Below are 20,511 nucleotides of genomic sequence, written 5' to 3' on the forward strand. Positions count from 1 at the left end.
AATTTCGAAAAAAATGACAACAAAGCATACGCTTAACGCTAAACTTAGACAGTGAGAAATCGCTACAAGCATAGCAAATAGTAATTTAGCAAATCACCGCAGGAAGTTTTGCAGCTAGGACGTGTTTTGTGAATTCGTTTATTATAATTATGTATTTTAAGACATGTAATACAAATCATTGGAAAGTATTCGTTCGTTGATTACAATACTTTATCAATCAAAATCTTTTGACATTTGATAGATACTCGTATAATTAAACGCGTATAAATAAATTCGGTCGGCGAAAGTTGTGGCCTACTAGAACATGAATAAAATTAGTAGATTTTTTGGTTTTGCTAGCCAAGGCGTCAAAACTTGTGGAACATGCATCCCATCTCAAAGGTGAGATTTCAATATATTCATATATCACTTGTATTAAATTTATTAGCCATTACGTTTCTTGCATAAACTAGCCTGAAAATATCAGATAATTCAAAATTCATTATAAATAATACTTTTTCATTGATACATTTATTGACATAATGAATATATGTTTTATTTACACAAAATTAATATAATTAAATATATTTCATTTGAAATTAATAGAAAATTAATTAAAAATAATGGATAGCTATTTCGAGTAAATAAATATAAAGACTATTTATGATGATAATGTACACTCATAGTGCCAGTTTTTACTTATCTTAATGACTCTTTTTTATCTCAAAGATGAATACTAATTACAAAGCAAATTATTTCCTGAGTTAATTTACTTTAAAATCACCCTCACTGTCGCTTACCAGAACATTGGGCTCTATTTGCATTTTATTACGTAAATATGCACAATCCTTGATTGATTGATGATCCTTTTAGAAATAAAAAAATTAATAGTTATATTATTCAGCCATAATATTAAGTAAAATGAATAAATCAATAAATGTAATTAATTGATTTAAAAATATGTATTTTATCATTATTGGAATTTAAGATGTTTTAGTTTCATACACAATTATTGAATTAATTCTAATCTGAATCTTCATTATTATCAATAATTACTGAGGTGGTAAACATAGGTGACTAAACATAAGTGTTTCTTCACCTTTCCGATAAAGGCTTAAACCATAAACCATTATTCTATGTGTTCAAAATCACACTCCTCATACTATCATTAACTATTAAACTAATTCTTAATTGATAACACACAATTTTTTGGAATACCAGGTGCTCATACTTAGTAATCAAACCCCAAATCACTAGTATAAAAGGGCAGAAGTCATACCACTAGGGATTTATTTTACCATTTTATTTGGAAGAGAGAGGAATTATATGCATTTCTTTATTAAAATGTCATTCGCAAGTTACTGGTTTTCATTTTGTTTCTTATATATCTACTGGGGTAGTATTATTCCCTACATCAGGTTCACGAGAGTATCACCGGACTGTAATTTTACCCAGTACTAAGGCTCTAAATTTCCCAATAATTCTATGTAACTTTGCTAGTGATCTGGCATATCTTGGTACATCTAAAAATAAAATTGTGATAATCTTATATATAAAATTCTTGTGTCACAATGTTAGTTACCATACTCCTTTAAAACGGCTTTACCGTTTTTCATCAAATTTTATATGCATATTCAGTAGGTCTGACAATCGGCTACTATATATTTTTCATACCCCTAACTGATAAAGGTTGTTCACTCTTAACATTTTTTTATTTGTATGGCAACACAATGTTTGCCGGGTCAGCTAGTGGTTCTACAAAATAAAAATATATTAATATTATGAGGTCATAATCTCATTAAATAAAGTATATTGAAAAAAAAGGCTTTTTCAACACATTTTTTGCTGGACTGCTAATGAATGTCAAAGGTTTATGTCCTTTTACGACCAAGAGAATTATTGTAAAAACAAAAAATCGGACTGCCTTAAAATATAGCCTATGCCACTCACAATAAGCTCGAAATTTAGATGGATGGATGAACGACACCTCACATGTCAAAATCCGTCAACCCCTTTGGGATACCGGGCAAGCCAAAGAATGTGACACATGCATACTAATGACCTACCGAAGCTTCAGTTTCGATTTTGGTTTCGCCCAAATAAGGAATTTTAGTAACAATTTTGAGTTTTGCTAAAAATCCGCCGAATCTTTCAATTTCTTATGAGACAAAAGTTTTCGCAGATATTTCTTCTCTATTAGACCTTTTTTTTACGAGGGGGAAACCTTCAAAAGGTACCTGACGTCATGGGAGTGACGCCGGGTTTTGTGGGACTTTTACCGTACTAAAACCACCCCGGTGGCCGTCCTCGGTGCTGCGTAGAGGACTCCGGGATCTCCACAGGAACGCAACCGGAGTCCTCTTAGCGCATAGCCCCGTCGGGCTCCGCCCAGGTGAGGTTATCGCTCGCCACACCGTCAAGCCCGAATTGTCAGATGCGGGTCATCGACGTATGCAAGGTCGTCTAAGAGACGTCCCTGTAGTTCCGAGAGTAGAATAGAACTACGGTATCTCCTGCCTGTTGTAAGAGGCGACTAAAAGGGGGATTCCGTGGTTGCGGGTGGCAAGAGCTAGAACCGCCCGATCATCGACCCCGGGAAAGACGGCTGTATGTGTGGTCGCATACTGTCGTGCACACCAGACGGTGTGGCGAGCGTCAAGCTCACCTGGGCGGAGCCCGACGGGGCAACGCGCTAATAGGACTCCGGTTGCGTGCCTTTGGACATCCCGGAGTCCTCTACGCAGCGCCGAGGACGGCCACCGGGGGGTTTTAGTGCGGTAAGAATCCCACATAACCCTGTGTCGCTCCCACGGCATCGGGTACCTTTTGAAGGTTTCTCCCTCGTTAAAAAAAAGAAACAAAAAGGTCAATGGTCGACGTATTTATCTACCACTTAATAACACATGATGGCATTTAAAAAAACCAAGTATTTAATGTTGTCCAACGAGTAATGACTGCCATTATGCTATGTATTGTGATTTTTATGTGTAAGTATGCGTGCGTTTTTCTTGTAGAAGGTTCACTTATCACTCGCTTAGACATTAAGAAAAAAGAAATAAAAACCTGCTCGTCTGAAAGTTCTTAAAAAAAGTTCTTCAGGCAATGTCAAGTCTACCAATTCATACTTGGTCTTGGTCAGTGCGTTGGGCGTTGGCTTAAACCCCTCTCACTCTGAGAGGATTCTCATATGTAGCAGCGGGACCATAGTCAGCAGCGCCACAGCAATGATTGACGACAAAGACCATTTTTCATAATAGGTAATTAAAATTGCCGTTGAAGTAATGAAACTTTTTTGTTCCAGTAGATCAACTCATAAAAGTATAAAAAATGTATGTAGGTACATACTAATTACAGGAAATTACCATCACATACCATGTACGCCGTTTTATAAATTAAATAATTAATAATTTTCATTTAAATAATATATAAATGAAATTAATAGTGTGTATTAAATAATGTATAAATGTATTTTATATAATGCAAGAAATAAAAGGCTTTTTTTTTATTTTATTTATAATTAATAATAAGTATTGTTAATGTTAAGATACAGTATTATTAATGTTCAGTAATGTGCAGTATTATAGCCAGTACAATCGTAAATGAGAATTTGATAACGTCTGCTAATTAAATTAGCCCCGGCGTTAATTAAATTTGTAATTACCTATGTATCATTATATTATTTGAGTAAGAATTTATACCGGAGTCATTCTGAGTGCTAACTGTTTGTAATTTTACGAGACATTATAAAATTCTATGGTATGAAATATCTATAGGGGACACCATAAATTGCACCAGCTATTTTGAATGAATATGACTCGTTCTTCTTCGTCGTCATTTTCTTCATTTCTGAAGGCTCGTTCTGGTAAGCCTCTGTGGATGATCTGACCAGCTGTTTCCATGCTACCCGGTCTTCAGCTTGTCTGAGAGCCGTTGTCACTAGAAGTCCCGTAATTTTTTTTTTTTTTTTTTTTTTTTGTTTTTTTTTTTTTTATGGAGTCAGACCATCGGCTAGGTGATCGGCCCCTAGGTCTTCTCCCGTCTTGTCCCTGTAGTTCCGGGACTAGAATAGGGCTACGGTATCCCCTGCCTGTCGTAGGAGGCGACTAAAAGGGGGCTTCCGGGGTTGCGGACGGCAAGAGTGGGAGCTCGAACCGTCCAGCAAGCGACCCCGGGAAGGACGGCGGTATGTGTGGTCGCATACCGTCGTAAACACTACGTGGTGTGGGAGGAGCGAAAACTGCTCCCCCAGGGTAGAGCCCGTTGGGCATCGCGCTTGGAGGGCTCCGGTTGTGTTCCGTTGGAGATCCCGAAGTTCTCCAACAAGCGTTGAGGACGGCCACCGGGGGGGTTTTAGTGCGGTTAAAAATCCCACATAACCCGGCGTCGCTCCCACGTCGTCGGGTACCTTTTGAAGGTTTCCCCCTCGAGAACCGTCTACTTTCGAAGGCATCGATCTTCCTTCTGTCTACAGCTCGGATCGTCCAAGACTCAGGTGCGTACAAGAACACCGACAAGCCCAAAGTCCGTACTATCCTCATTTTGGGGGCATTGGAGACATCTCTGCTCTTCCAGATTTTTCTGAGCTTGCTCATTGCATCTTTGGCCATTTGAGTTCTTCGGCGTATCTCCTTTTCGCATCCTCCCTGGTTGCTGATCATGGATCCAAGGTAAACAACTCCTTTACCGTTTGCAGGTTTGATAAAAGGCCAGTCTGTGAAAGCTCAGCTCTATCGACCAGCTTGCTCTCGATCTCCTCTCTCCGAAACAAATTTGCCACTTCATTCTTTGATGCCGCAAAAAGTGTGCTGTCATCTCCGTATCTCAGGTTGCTGATCTTTTTGCCACCAATTGTGATGCCTCCATCCCAGCCATCCAATGCTCTTCTCATTGTGTTCTCTCCGTAGATGTTAAAAAGGAGAGTAGATAGAATACATTCCTGGCGCACTCATTTTTCCGGTTTCAGGGGTCCCGAGATCACATCATTAATCCTGATTATCGGTTCACCATCTTCGTACAGGCTTGCGATCAATGCTGTTAGATGTGTGGGTACGCCCATTTCCTGCAGGATGCGCCATACGCCATCGTACACTGTGAAAAGCCTTCGTGTAATCAATGAAACACATGAGCATCGGCACGTTGAATTCTCGACTCTCTATGACTCGTTAACTATATTTTAATTACTATTTTTCACCTTAAAGTATATTCTAGTGATGGCCATCCTATTACTTACATAATATGTACGAGCCAACGAAACAGGGGAGGAAAAGTCAAAACATAAAGAAATATTCTTTATGTTTTGTTTTATAAAATTCTAAATCGGGCGCAATTTTAATATCCTCCATGATAATTTTCCTTTTATTACCTGTTATTTTTTAGATTAAATTATATTTTACTTATATAACAGTGCGAAATTATTATACCTCCTTGACAAGTTTTATTTCGAGAACACCGCAATTACCTTTTCAATTTGTCTTATTCAAGGTAACAAAAGCTGGATGGCAGATTACAAATCTGTACTGTACCAAAGGTTATCTCGATGCAAATTGAATAACTGACAATGTTATCAATATGTATTCAAAACTCATCTAAGTAATGTATGACGTATGTAGATATGTAAATACATATCCAAAACATATTTTCATTTGGCTTGTGACTCTTTGTGTGTGTGGTTGGCATAATGAATCTGTGTAAAGCTGTACGTTGTTCAAATTTTCGTCTATTAAACCTGAGGAGCCAAACTACGCTATACAGGTGTATTTTTGATACTAGAGTAAAACACAAATATATATGATATAAATTATTAAGGTTTGCAATAATTTTATGCTTCGATATCAACAATAACTATAATAAATACTAATGCGTGTGCGATTACTTGAGACCTAAGCGTAATGACGCCACAATATTATTATGTTTGTGTAATATAAATAAAAAAACTAATACTTTTATGAAACAGAGATTATTAACAAGAGCATCACTATTTAAATTATAAAAGGACCATTTTTTACATCGATTAATATATGACGTGAACTACGGACGAGGTGTGTCGCATTACACGCAAGCCTCTAATTATTGCGCGCGAGTTATAACATAGATTAGTAAAGATACTTCGCCGCCTTGAAATTGAATGAAACCACAAACGGCTTATTTTAATTTTTTTGAAGTTTAAAAAAAAACCTTTAGACAAAATTTACGAATAAATAACTAATACTGCGTAATTTACATAATAATAATAATGATAAATGATTATTTCGAATATTTTAAGGACATTTTAGCACGGAGACGTGGCAAAACTTTTTTACGCAACTATTTCAATTCTCAAAACTGGGTACATTTTCTTGTTAGGAGTGAGTAATCTTTACTAATCTATGTCTTATAAAGTTAAATACATCTAATGTCATATAAATGTATCAAATATTCATGTATTATTAAAACCTTGGTAAAGAAAAGCCTTAAATATTTTGAAATAAGTAAATATATATCTTTGTTAATACACCATAATTTATTATGCTTACCTACTTTTTTAACTTTGTGTGGAAGTTCCATCCAAGTAACCCGTACAAGATAAAAACATACAACAGATAACAAGGATGAAAACGTTTTTATTATTAATATTAAACAAAATAAGCACACATGACCTTAAAAATGGCAATTTTCCAATTATAGACATTCTCATTATTTTTTTAATTGCACAGATAATAGTTATGATCTTATATTACACAAGAAGCGTTTTATTTTCAATCTTATAGTCAACTAATGCATGATAATATATCTACATTTAATCGAGTATTATTTTTATAAATTGAATGAATCAAAAAATAACAACAAATATGACGTTAATCGCATACAATTTTATTATTATTAACAACAATAGAATAAAAAAACAATTGCAGTTGCAGTCAACGTTTTTTAACATTAATATTGTAGTTAGAATAATTTGGAAACAGATAGGAAACTATATAATTAACTATCTACTTGTTTATTTGAAAAAGTAAAAAAAATAATTCTAAATGTGCAATGTTTTTATTGAAAACAATGGGTTCTAATATAATTTTAAATTAAAATCTCCCTATATGCATTCCCCAGGATACCTCCGCAACTCATCTCCAGACTATCGACGAATGCTTCGATACCGGAACTCAGGAGACAGAAGGAGACGTTCCATGATGTTCTGCCAAGGATTCTGGATTCAATTGTCACAAGTCCCAAGTTCAACGATGTCGAAGATGTCGCCAGTTGGATTAGACAGGTATTACAAAAATAGCATACAATTATAATTATTTTGATAACATTTATTTAAACAACAATCATAGATTAATAAAGATACTTCGCCGCCTTGAAATTGAATGAAGCCGCAAATGGCTTATTATAGTAAGTTCTTTTTTTGAATTCTTGACAAATAAAATCATTTTTAGAGAAAATTTACGAACATATAATTAATACTGCGTAATTTTCATGGTAATTAAATAATTTATAATAATAATTTCAAATATTTTAGGGACATTTTAGCACGGAGACGTGGCAAAATTTTTTTACGCAACTGTTTCAATTCTCAAAAGTGGGTACATTTTCTTGTTAGGAATGAGTAATCTTTACTAATCTATGACAACAATAGACAATAATCACACTACCGTGTTCTGATTTGAAGGGTTTGGTAAAGGAGACCAACCTTACGTGAAGTAGTCAAGGGTAGCCACGCATTAGTTGCTGACCTCAGATTGAACTGCTGCCCTTTTTTGTTTATAGGTATAAAGACTATAGCGGCCTCTGAACATGAAGTGGTTTATTCCTCTGCACGGCCAGGTTATACGAGTACAGGGTAGGGCAAAAATAATCACCCTGTTTTTGAATAACTTTTGTATTTATTAAAAAGAAATATTTTGAATAATAGAAATTTGTGTAAATTTTTTCTGCCAATTAGAAAATATGATATCTGTCAAGTGTCTTCCACTAGCCTTGATACAAATTTGCGCGAATCACTTCAGTTGAGTCGCATCATGGGTAAAGATTACTATTACTCAAAATCACTTTTTTTTATTCAGTGCAAAAGTTATTCGAAAACAAAATAGGGTGATTAATTTGCTATCTTGCTTCAAATATTTTGTTTGCGTGGGTAAATTTATGCTAAGAATGATAAATAACTGCAATCATTGTGTACCTACCTGTGACACGTGGTGGTCTTAAAATATAGACTTGACTTTCATAAGAGTAGCACACGTGAGATGAAGGTCGAATGTTTGTGTACTCGGCAGTAATTATATTATTGAGATAATATTAACTTTTAAAATGACAGCTAATTAAATAGTGTTTGAGTTTCGTACTGTACGTATACGTGTAATAAAATGATCATGGGCATAGGTACTTTTTTAGGGGGAGGGAGGAAAGGAGACAAAGGCCTGTACCTAATTGTCGGCATAAATATGGTCCTTCTGACAGTTGGTACATTATAATATTATAAGCTTTCAAAAAACCAAAACGCGATCCAAATAAGATCCATGGGAAAATCACAGGCATACATACTACCTGGCGGTTGAATCACAAAATAAAAACTTTTGGTTTAATACAGAACCTCCTTGTTTGAAGTCGGTAAAAGTAAGTTAAGCAATTGTAATAATGTTTTTTTTATAATATCTACCAGATTGCTATTGTGTCGAATACGAATGAAAGTGTTATAGAGGTACATATTTAAAATATAATACATTGTATGATTGAAACGTATGCAATGCAAATTAGAAGTTTTTATTGATGTGATTAAGGATATTACATTTAATAACCTACCATTTACCTCACCATTATAATATACTACATTAAATTAAATAAGCACTTTTGTAATCTGTAAAAATTAAATTACAATGCTGGATGTTTTGAATATAAATTTTATAATGAAAATTATGTATTTATTTATTCACAGGTATTGTGAATAAATAAATACATAAATATATATATGTCAGTTGCATTATGTTCACGTTTTTACAATAATTTATTTGGATTTGGTTAAGAAATATGTTGTCTAGCAGTGGCGGTAGCAATTCTTCCATTGGCGTGACATAACTTTATACTAATGTAACTTTATATACTTGTAATGGGAAACTTCAGGACGATTAAATTGAAACATTCCTTTGTTGTAGGTCCTGGATTATAATTTAGCTGGTGGCAAACTCGCGCGAGGGTTATCTACTGTAATGGCGTATGAAATATTAGAGAAGCCAGACAAAATAACAGATGAAACACTTCAGTTGAGTCGTATCATGGGGTGGTGTGTAGAAATGGTACGTATTAAAGAACGTTGAATGTATATCTGTGTTGCATCTTTGTTAAAATAACGGTGCTATAAGTCTTTGACATTCGGCTGCTGTAGTATGTCGCTACTATGTCAAGCGCTGCTGGGTTCTGGTTTGAAGGGTCTAGTAAGGGAGTCTTACGTGACATTTCAAAGTAATCCGATTTTGAGACAGACAGTGTAACCGATTTCATGTCGGACTTATATCTGAGGTTGATAACAGATGTGTATGGAAGGCACTTACAATTCATCAAATAGGCTTCATGCTTATTTGGTACTTCTTTCATTACGAAATAATTATTAAAAAACAAAAATCCGGCCTGCTTAAATATACGTAACCAAAAAGAGTAACATAGCCTATGTTACTCCCACTCGGTGAGTTTAGACGAATCCAACATCCTCCTCATTTATTAAAATACGTCAAGTATTAGCTGTAAAACATGCTAAAGAATGATACACTCACACACACTCGAGAAATATTACCCTTCGCGGTAATAAAAAAATTCAATTATGGAAACATTAATTGTGTTTTTTTTGACAGCTACAAGCATACCTGCTGGTATTGGATGACATTATGGACGCATCGTTGAAACGCCGAGGAATGCCTTGCTGGTACACATTACCCAATGTAGGCTTAGGAGCTATCAATGACAGTATACTGATTTACACATCTATGATTCACGTGCTGAGATCTCACTTTGGACACCTACCTCAATACTTTGATATAATGGACCAATTTAACGAAGTAAGCATTGAAGATTTTCATTAATTCCATCATCTACCTGTTACTGGCCCACTGCTGGGCATGGGTTATCTCTCAGAGTGGGTTTCGGTCTAATGCGGATTAGTAGACTTCCCAAACTTTCTTTTTCCCCTCAATTCCTTTACCATTGATAAAAAGAAAAAATTGGTTCAACTCCGGCGGCACGACCGCCACACCTATGCCTAATAACAGCAGTTAGGCGCTGCTGTGTTCCGCTTTGAAGGGTATGGTAAGGGAGACATACTTTTCCGACGCATTTCAGCTTAGTCCTCAGGGGTAGCGGCGCATCGGTAGCCGACCTCAGGTAGGAATATCTAATCCTATCTGGCGTTTATTACAGATGTCCATGGGTGGCAGTAGCCACTTACCATCAGGTAGACTGCATGCTAGTCTGCTACTTCTATATTATAAAAAAGAACTCATCATTAAATTCTTATACACATATAATTTCCAAAAATTAAAGTCACGCTGGGATTCGAATACTGGACCCCCAGTATGAGAGGGCGAAATAGTAAAAACTTGAATAGCCTAGACTAGAGTTTCAACTTGCATTATGAATTTATATTTATCCTTCATATATATATTAAAATACATGCAAATGTTTCAGGCATTACTTTTCACGTCAGTTGGGCAACATTTAGACTACACCATGGGACAACGGAACAAAAATGATTACAGTCTGTTTACGGTAGAACGGTACAACGCTATCGTGAAATATAAGACTTCATACTACACTTACAAGCTACCGGTTTGTTTGGGCATGCTCTTATCAAATAACAACAATAAGGAGAGTCACAGAAAAGCCGAACAAATTTCCTTCAAAATTGGACGTATATTTCAAATGCAGGTAAGAATAAACCACCAATCACCAGTCACCATCACCAAGGTTCACCAAGAATCACCAAGGAAGTAATGAATCACCAAGGGTTGACTGGTAGAGAATGCCATTAAGCATTAAGTCACGTCTGTAAAGCTAGAAAGGTCAAGTCGGCAGAATCACTCGTTTTATATCTCAAAATTTAGTGCTCATTTAGTGCTAATTTAGTGCTGATAACAGATATTTGGTGCTGTGATAGGGGGACTAAAAATGAGAACACTGCTAACTTTTCATTAAGCTAGCAGTGACGTCTGTAAAGCTAGAAAGGTCAAGTCGGCAGAATCACTCGTTTTATATCTCAAAATTTAGTGCTCATTTAGTGCTAATTTAGTGCTGATAACAGATATTTGGTGCTGTGATAGGGGGACTAAAAATGAGAACACTGCTAACTTTTCATTAAGCTAGCAGTGTACCATTCGTGACCGCGCTATGATACAGTCGGAGCGAGAGGCACATCAGCTAATAATTTAGTGCTCAATTAGTGCTGCCTGTACAAGCAAACAGATTTTTCAAAAAAAAAATTTTTCAATTTTTAAGTATAGATAACTGCTGACATAACGATACGAGCAATCATAGAGCTGAAAGATGACTTTAAAATCGGTATTGGTGAAATTGAAAAGAGTTACAAATTAGTGCTAAATTAATGCAACCGGTGAACCCAGAAAATTTTTTAGGAAAATCATTATTCAACTGCCCGCTAAAAAAATCGAAGATTTTCAATAATCGAAAAGTTATAGGTATTATTCTGTATTGCAAATATCGAGTTTTCATCAGATCTCAACGTTATAAGGTCACAGGAAACGACCCTGACTCCCCTAGCGATGGAGCCGCTGTGTGTGTGTGTGTGTGTGTGTGTGAAAAAATTTTTTTTTTCAAATCAACTACTAGCAGTCTGAAGAGCTATAAAAAGACTCGAAAACGAAAACAAATGGAATCAAATGACGTCACCATTTAGTGCTCAATTAGTGCTGTCAGTATAGCAAAAAATTTTTTAAAAATATTTTTTTTTATTTTTTTTTCAAATTAACTACTGCTAGTATAACGACACTAGCAGCCTTAAGAGCTAGAAAAAGACTCGAAAACGGAAACTAATGGAATCAAATGACGTCACTATTTAGTGCTCAATTAGTGCTGTCAGTACAGCAAATATTTTTTGAAATATATTTTTTTTTTTTTTTTTTTCAAATCAACTACTGCTAGTATAACGACTCCAGCAGTCTCAAGAGCGAGATAAGTACTCTAAAACGGAAACTAATGAAACTTTTGAGATATAAAACGAGTGATTCTGCCGACTTGACCTTTCTAGCTTTACAGACGTCGCCAGCAGCCTTAAGAGCTAGAAGAAGACTCTAAAACGGAAACTAATGGAATTAAAAGACGTCACCATTAAGAGCTCAATTAGTGCTGTCAGTATAGCAAGAAATTTTTGAAAAAATTTTTTTTTTTATTTTTATTCAAATCAACAACTGCTAGTATAACGACGCCAGCAGTGTTAAGAGCTAGAAGAAGACTCTAGAACGGAAACTAATGGAATTAAAAGACGTCACCATTTAGTGCTCAATTAGTGCTGACAGTACAGCGAAAGATTTTTTAAATATATTTTTTTTTTTTTTTTCAAATCAACAACTGCTAGTATAACGACGCCAGCAGTCTTAAGAGCTAGAAGAAGACTCGAAAACGGAAACTAATGGAATCAAATGACGTCACTATTTAGTGCTCAATTAGTGCTGTCAGTACAGCAAATAATTTTTGAAATATAATTTTTTTTTTTTTTTTTTCAAATCAACAACTGCTAGTATAACGACGCCAGCAGTGTTAAGAGCTAGAAAAAGACTCTAGAACGGAAACTAATGGAATTAAAAGACGTCACCATTTAGTGCTCAATTAGTGCTGACAGTACAGCGAAAGATTTTTTAAATATAATTTTTTTTTATTTTTTTTTCAAATCAACAACTGCTAGTATAACGACGCCAGCAGTCTTAAGAGCTAGAAGAAGACTCGAAAACGGAAACTAATGGAATCAAATGACGTCACTATTTAGTGCTCAATTAGTGCTGTCAGTACAGCAAATAATTTTTGAAATATATATTTTTTTTATTTTTATTCAAATCAACAACTGCTAGTATAACGACGCCAGCAGTGTTAAGAGCTAGAAGAAGACTCTAGAACGGAAACTAATGGAATTAAAAGACGTCACCATTTAGTGCTCAATTAGTGCTGACAGTACAGCGAAAGATTTTTTAAATATATATTTTTTTTTTATTTTTTTTCAAATCAACAACTGCTAGTATAACGACGCCAGCAGTCTTAAGAGCTAGAAGAAGACTCGAAAATGGAAACTAATGGAATCAAATGACGTCACTATTTAGTGCTCAATTAGTGCTGTCGTTGTAGTAAAGGAGTTTTAGACAATAATTTTTTTTTTATTTTTTTTTCAAAGCAGCTACTGCTAGTATAACGACTCCAGCAGTCTCAAGAGCGAGGAAAGTACTCTATACTAGCTACTCGAGTCGTTATACTAGCAGTAGTTGATTTGAAAAAAAATAAAAAAAAATATATTTCAAAAATTATTTGCTGTACTGACAGCACTAATTGAGCACTAAATAGTGACGTCATTTGATTCCATTAGTTTCCGTTTTCGAGTCTTTTTCTAGCTCTTAAGGCTGCTAGTGTCGTTATACTAGTAGTAGTTAATTTGAAAAAAAATAAAAAAAAATATTTTTAAAAAAATTTTTGCTATACTGACAGCACTAATTGAGCACTAAATGGTGACGTCATTTGATTCCATTTGTTTTCGTTTTCGAGTCTTTTTATAGCTCTTCAGAATGCTAGTAGTTGATTTGAAAAAAAAAAAAATTTCACACACACACACACACACACACACAGCGGCTCCATCGCTAGGGGAGTCAGGGTCGTTTCCTGTGACCTTATAACGTTGAGATCTGATGAAAACTCGATATTTGCAATACAGAATAATACCTATAACTTTTCGATTATTGAAAATCTTCGATTTTTTTAGCGGGCAGTTGAATAATGATTTTCCTAAAAAATTTTCTGGGTTCACCGGTTGCATTAATTTAGCACTAATTTGTAACTCTTTTCAATTTCACCAATACCGATTTTAAAGTCATCTTTCAGCTCTATGATTGCTCGTATCGTTATGTCAGCAGTTATCTATACTTAAAAATTGAAAAATTTTTTTTTTGAAAAATCTGTTTGCTTGTACAGGCAGCACTAATTGAGCACTAAATTATTAGCTGATGTGCCTCTCGCTCCGACTGTATCATAGCGCGGTCACGAATGGTACACTGCTAGCTTAATGAAAAGTTAGCAGTGTTCTCATTTTTAGTCCCCCTATCACAGCACCAAATATCTGTTATCAGCACTAAATTAGCACTAAATGAGCACTAAATTTTGAGATATAAAACGAGTGATTCTGCCGACTTGACCTTTCTAGCTTTACAGACGTCACTGCTAGCTTAATGAAAAGTTAGCAGTGTTCTCATTTTTAGTCCCCCTATCACAGCACCAAATATCTGTTATCAGCACTAAATTAGCACTAAATGAGCACTAAATTTTGAGATATAAAACGAGTGATTCTGCCGACTTAACCTTTCTAGCTTTACAGACGTGCTGCTAGCTTAATGAAAAGTTAGCAGTGTTCTCATTTTTAGTCCCCCTATCACAGCACCAAATATCTGTTATCAGCACTAAATTAGCACTAAATGAGCACTAAATTTTGAGATATAAAACGAGTGATTCTGCCGACTTGACCTTTCTAGCTTTACAGACGTCATTAAGTCTGCCCTGTTGTAATATAACTTTGTATTACTTTTACAATAAATGTATATATAAATAAATTAATTAAACATTTTAGGAATAATTTGAGTAAATAATTAATAAAGTTGGTACTTAAACATAAAATGCAATTTATAATTATTATTAAAGTAATATTTTAAATAGCGCCTCTAATTTCTTTACCCGTGGCTTCACTCGCGGTCTGAGATTTTTATTTAGGTAACGGTATTTTATTGAGATAAACTGTACCCTATGTCCTTTTCTAAATCCCTGACAACGTGTGTACAAAATTTTCATAACAATTGGGTTTATAGTTAAGCCGTGAAAATAAAACAAAGACATTCTCCTTTATAATATTAGTTATGATAAGTTATGTAATTAAATTTAATTATTTAAAGCACAATTAATGTATATTTAATTAAACAATTACTATGTAATTTGCGACGTTATTTTTAGTAACATTATATAATTAACAGAAGTTTGCTTCTGATAACATAGTATTTTTATAACACTGCTAGTGTAAGATAATAATAATATTTTTTCTTTTTCGAACAGGACGACTTCATAGATGGTTTCGGATCAGAATCAGTAACCGGTAAGACGGGGAGAGATATCCAGGAAGGGAAGTGTTCTTGGTTGGCTGTGACCGCATTGCAGCTTTGCAACGAGCCACAAAGGAAAGTATTCACGTCGTGTTACGGCAGCTCAGAACCAGCTCATATCGAGAGGATCAAACGACTTTACGAGGAACTAAACCTCCCGGAAGTATTCAGGCAGGAAGAACGGACGCGTTATGACGAAGTGGTCACCTTAGCGAATAAATTCGGCGACGGTACCAGGGCTCCGGAGTTGTTCTTGAAGCTTCTCGATGCTATTTACAACAGAAATAAATGACATACTAAATTATTCATAAGCAAATTAAAATAACATTAACGTTATAATGATTATGATGTTGCAGTAAGATGATGGTTATGATATGGCAGAAAGACGATGTATTTTTTCTACATACGTTGTATCGTTACATGTAGGTACGTAACTGTATGTAACGGTTATTTTTTCTTTAAATTTTGTATAATTTATAATATAAAGTAACATGTTTTATTTAAAATATAATAATGTTCACCCAATACATTGACATCGGGGCTCGCGACTCTTCCTACGCTAAGCACTTAGTCATTTTCGTAAACAAAACTCTAAATTATTTACCTAAATATATAATTATTAAATTGAAAATGAAAATTGTAAGGATCTTTTATCGCAGACACAAAGATAAGATGATTTCTTAATGACATTTTTAACCATCATTACCTCATTTATTTATTATTTGACCCCTGTTGCCAAAAGGTTGCCGACCGCTGCAATAAGCAAATAAAATCATTAAAGTAAATAAAACAATATTACGTTTTACCATCTAAAATTTTAAATTGGTAATAAAATTTATTTTCAAGATTTTGAACCTTGGTGCCAAATGGTTAATTATAAATAAATTTAAATAATTTGTTAAAAATATATTATGGGTGTGGGTATGTGTTAATTTTAAATATATTTATGGCTGGAAAAAGACATTTATAAGAAGTAAATCAATGGTAACAATATGTAAGTATTTTAAAAGTTTGAGAATCTCTGTATGACAAATAATAAGATCATTGATAGTGATTTTTAAATTAATATGAATGTTATAGACTCTCAAAGCAATTCTGTAAATGAAAGTACTGAATAAAAATATTTTTATTTTGTAAAATGTTATTTCCTTTAAAACAGTGATTATGTAAAGCTCTTCCTTTTTTAACTAGCTAGATGTTCCTTCAACAGATGCCTACAATAGGTCTGTTAGTTTATTGCAGGCAAAGTATATGTGTGCGTACATAGTTATTGTCCGCGTAAAACTGCTAGTCCGCTCTGAATATAGAAATGAATTGCGTCGCCGTAACAAATTGTATGACTACACCTGCAAGCAACAACTTCAGAGCGGGCTAGCAGTTTGGCGCGGACTATACAATGGTATATAACTACATAATTATAAGTTGGATAGGCGTTATATAAGTTATGTAATACATCTGACACATGTTCTTGTTAGTAGGATCTTCATGAAAAACATCATGTGTTATTTTTTCTAACGTGTGTAATAATCTAAGAACTTATTTAAAAAATGGGTATCTTATTTGGATACTTTCAATTGAAAAAAGAATTCATTCGCTATATAGATATATATATTTATTTAATCGTAAAACGAGACTGAATTTCTATTTTTTTACATCAGGGTTGAGTATAATGACAATTGATTTTTGCTCTCACCGCTGGATATTAGATAAGTATTTAATACATACATAATTATTAAACAATAAAAAACATTGTCAACCACAAGCAATGTAAAATATAAGTACTTTCTGTATGTACGAATTTTACTTTGATTATGATATTGATTTTGATTTCAAGTAAGAATATACTATGCAGTAACCCGTTAAACTTTTATAAATTAAGTTAAAGGTAATGTTGTCGGTCCGTCATCGAAAAAGTGTGGTCAAAATAATAATTTTGAATATTGTACGCTATAATGGATATCGATATGTTACCACCACAATACCGGCATAATTCCTCTATGAAAGTAAACTAAGAAACTTGACATGAGACTAAAACAAGACCATCTTTGTTTTTTTCTTATTTTTAAACTCGTTTGGTCTACCTAGACAGTATGAACTAATGAACGAACCAAAACCTCGAAACTTGCAAGGCTCAATGGTATTTTGTCATTACATATTAAGTAACGATTTATTTAACGAACGTATTATATCAATACCGTTTGTGTAGATTTTTATACTTTTCGTGAATTATGGGTTTAATAAAAATAATTTGTTATGCATTTTTTTATTTATACACCCTACGTTACACTTAGGGCTCTACATTAAACTTAGAATTAAAATCAGTTCAATAGTTTCAGAGTTTATCAGTTACAAACAATTTTTCCTCTTTATAATATTTATTTTATACAAGAGATACCTTAATAAAAAAATGTTTCGTCTGCTTACATTTTGGAGTCCATAAATAATATCTTCTTTAGTCAGACTAAATTTTCTGTACGAATGGCAATACAAATGGAAAATGTTAACGATTATCTTTATCAATATTTAACATATTATTACGAATAGCTAATAATAATGTTAAAATATATTCACTTTCTTGACAAGTAAGTTGACTTTATACTCTTAATTTTTAGGTCGTAATCTTATTAAATCAATGTAAAAATTTTAAACTATTTACCTGGGGAAAAATGTCCATAGACAGTAGAACGTAGCTGTTTCCGTAAAGCGCCACACGCACATAAACATTTGTTAAGACTATACCAGGATTTTAAAAGAAAAACAAATGAGTCTATCATAGTATATTCCAAAAATATAATGTTATACATAACAATGCTTTATATTGATAGTTACGTCAAGGGAATACAGTGACTGTTCCTTTCCAAAAAGCAGTAATCACTTAAAATTAACGCTTCTATTAACATTAATGACAATCAACTTAACCATTGCTAAATTATAAGAAGAATATCATGGATACGTAAATTTATTTGCAGCTTTAATATATTTGTCTTTTAAATACTTACGTATTGCTTGCTGTAGAAGTAGTATTATCGGATTCGTATTAAACAAAGAGCATACTGTCCTTAGAAATATATTAATCGTGCAATTGGTTTAAAGTATACAGTTCACTATCAGAATTAATAATTTGTATCACGATCATACTAACATTTCTAAGTCCTTCTTGTCCGATTTCCTCATATAAATAAACCTAAATAACAGTCGCACAACCAAACTGAGAAAAAAAAAATGTCTATGGACTGACGAAGTCCATATATTTAGCTGTCCAATCGCTACTTGCACGGTGGAGACAGAAATACCCCCCGCTAAACAGCGGGGTTGGTATAATTTTAATGTTGTCTCATTATATTATAATATTATTTAATAATATTATATTATTATGAAAGAATATTAAAAATCCGGGGGGTATTCACTCCCTTGAGAATTTGCCCGGGCAAAGAGGGTACCCTCGAGACCCGAATAATCCCTACCCACCCCCCCATATTGCAAACGCAGACGCGGCATATGAGAGACCGGTGGGTACGAAGTCCCATCTTGCTGGTGGAGACAGATCAAGTTGATGTTGGTTGTGCGACAGTGTATTTAAGTCCAAAAGCTACAAATAAATCACATTACAATGGCAATTAAACAATAAATACAAGAGTAAACTGGTAGATACAAGTAGTTTACACTGAATACAAGTTTCACTATGAGTGCGATATTTTATACAAAACGTGACAGTAGATGAAAGTATGTGCTAATTTAATTTTGACTAGTAAGCACCAATTGACTAACAAGTACCAATTAAGTATATATATTCGTATTATTCTTACAAAATTATTTACATCTTGTTTTGAGGCTAATAAAATTTAGCCAATCACATAAGCTTCCTTTACATAATCGCATCACTAATATTAGGTAATCACTATTATTTACTGTACACATAATCACATTAAAAAAACTAATAAACGTTTGAGCGACATTGAAATCAGTTCAAAGCCTAACATATAAAATAATTATAACAAAACAATTATTATATAAATATTAAAAACACACGGGAATTGCCTTCACCATCTAATACCTAATCAATTGGTACGTTTTCCCTACGAGAAGATAATTATAATAATTGTACTCTCTAGGGTGCCACCCTCAAACCACCATTATTTTATCCATCCGTCGACGTGAATCGACGATACAGGTTCTGATCACGATGATTTCGAAAAATCATAAGTGAAATCCAAACCTAAGCCACCTCTATGTGATGTCGAAATTAATATCATTCGGTTACTGTTCCTTCTCTTACTCCATTGGTAGAAAACGCATAGAATCGATCGCTATTCTTATATGAACATTATACCAATTAAAAAAACAACAATCCTTATCACTCGAATACCGTATCGATCAAATTCGATAGATATCTCCTATCCATACCATTGACGTGTAGTAGTACCCTTACAAACCCCTTTACAGATGCTCTTATTTCAAGCTTTAACAGAAGGTGACTATAATGTATTCATTGCAACCTTTAGACATAATGAAAGAAGCTTAGAATTAATTTCTTAACTACTAAAAACCATAAACGTCCTTCCAAGTATAATGAAGTTTGTGATATTGTGTGTTTATGTATTAATAATTCGGTGGTACATAATATATAATATTATATATTTTACAAAACAATGGCGGTCATTAATATATTTTTTGTTGTGAGTGTATAGTTGGGAAAACATTGAAAAATTCGACGAATTTATACATTACAAAGTGTATTATATTTGTAAAAAAATCACCTTTATTTAATTGTATATTCCACGTGGACTCCATATTTCTGAAAAAAAATGATAAAACTCCTAGACACCGTCCACCAAAAATGACACTTATTTATAATCAATTTATAAGATACAAAGATAGAATTTGAGTGATTCACCGTATTTACAGTATAAATAATGATGTCATTTTATTTCTATACTTCCTGCTTTACTATAATAGTATTTATTTCTCAAATTAATAGCTCCCTATGTACAGTAATCTAAACTATTTTAAGTGTCGAATGACTATGTTCAAATATTATAAAGAAATTAGTTCGAAAGCAAAGAAAAACCTAATAAAACTGATAAGTTTACTGTAAGTAATTTTCAAAAAAATCTTTTTTACTCATATATGCATATTTGCAGAAAAAAATACGAAGCCTTATAATATAGAAGCTATGAATATCATAGAGAAGATGGATTTTACTGAATTTCTTATA

At 33.6% G+C, this 20,511-nt stretch overlaps 1 protein-coding gene across 2 annotated transcripts; it reads left to right on the forward strand.

The window, feature by feature from the left end:
* The first annotated feature begins 5 nt into the window (after positions 1-5).
* LOC140752130 (uncharacterized) lies at positions 6-15,830 on the forward strand. Of its 2 annotated transcripts, none has more exons than XM_073086311.1 (6): positions 6-381; positions 7,063-7,225; positions 9,105-9,245; positions 9,798-10,001; positions 10,627-10,866; positions 15,250-15,830. In XM_073086311.1, the coding sequence occupies exons 1-6, from the start codon at positions 305-307 to the stop codon at positions 15,586-15,588; spliced, it is 1,164 nt and encodes a 387-aa protein (XP_072942412.1). In that variant the 5' UTR covers positions 6-304; the 3' UTR covers positions 15,589-15,830. The 2 variants fall into 2 exon arrangements, with proteins under 2 accessions (XP_072942412.1, XP_072942413.1); XM_073086312.1 differs by lacking the exon at positions 6-381 and adding an exon at positions 5,625-5,730.
* The last annotated feature ends 4,681 nt before the right edge of the window (positions 15,831-20,511 follow it).

Source organism: Epargyreus clarus, unplaced genomic scaffold, assembly GCF_041222505.1.
Source record: "Epargyreus clarus isolate Ecla_fem2 unplaced genomic scaffold, WU_Ecla_fem_2.2 ptg000024l, whole genome shotgun sequence".
Taxonomy (NCBI): domain Eukaryota; kingdom Metazoa; phylum Arthropoda; class Insecta; order Lepidoptera; family Hesperiidae; genus Epargyreus; species Epargyreus clarus.

Excerpts from the sequence above, each read along its gene's own strand:
- LOC140752130 (XM_073086311.1), top strand. The coding sequence starts at position 305 with ATGAATAAAATTAGTAGATTTTTTGGTTTTGCTAGCCAAGGCGTCAAA. Across the intron at positions 9,246-9,797 it reads TGGGGTGGTGTGTAGAAATG|CTACAAGCATACCTGCTGGT; the intron begins GTACGTATTAAA and ends TTTTTTTGACAG. Across the intron at positions 10,867-15,249 it reads GACGTATATTTCAAATGCAG|GACGACTTCATAGATGGTTT; the intron begins GTAAGAATAAAC and ends TTTTTCGAACAG.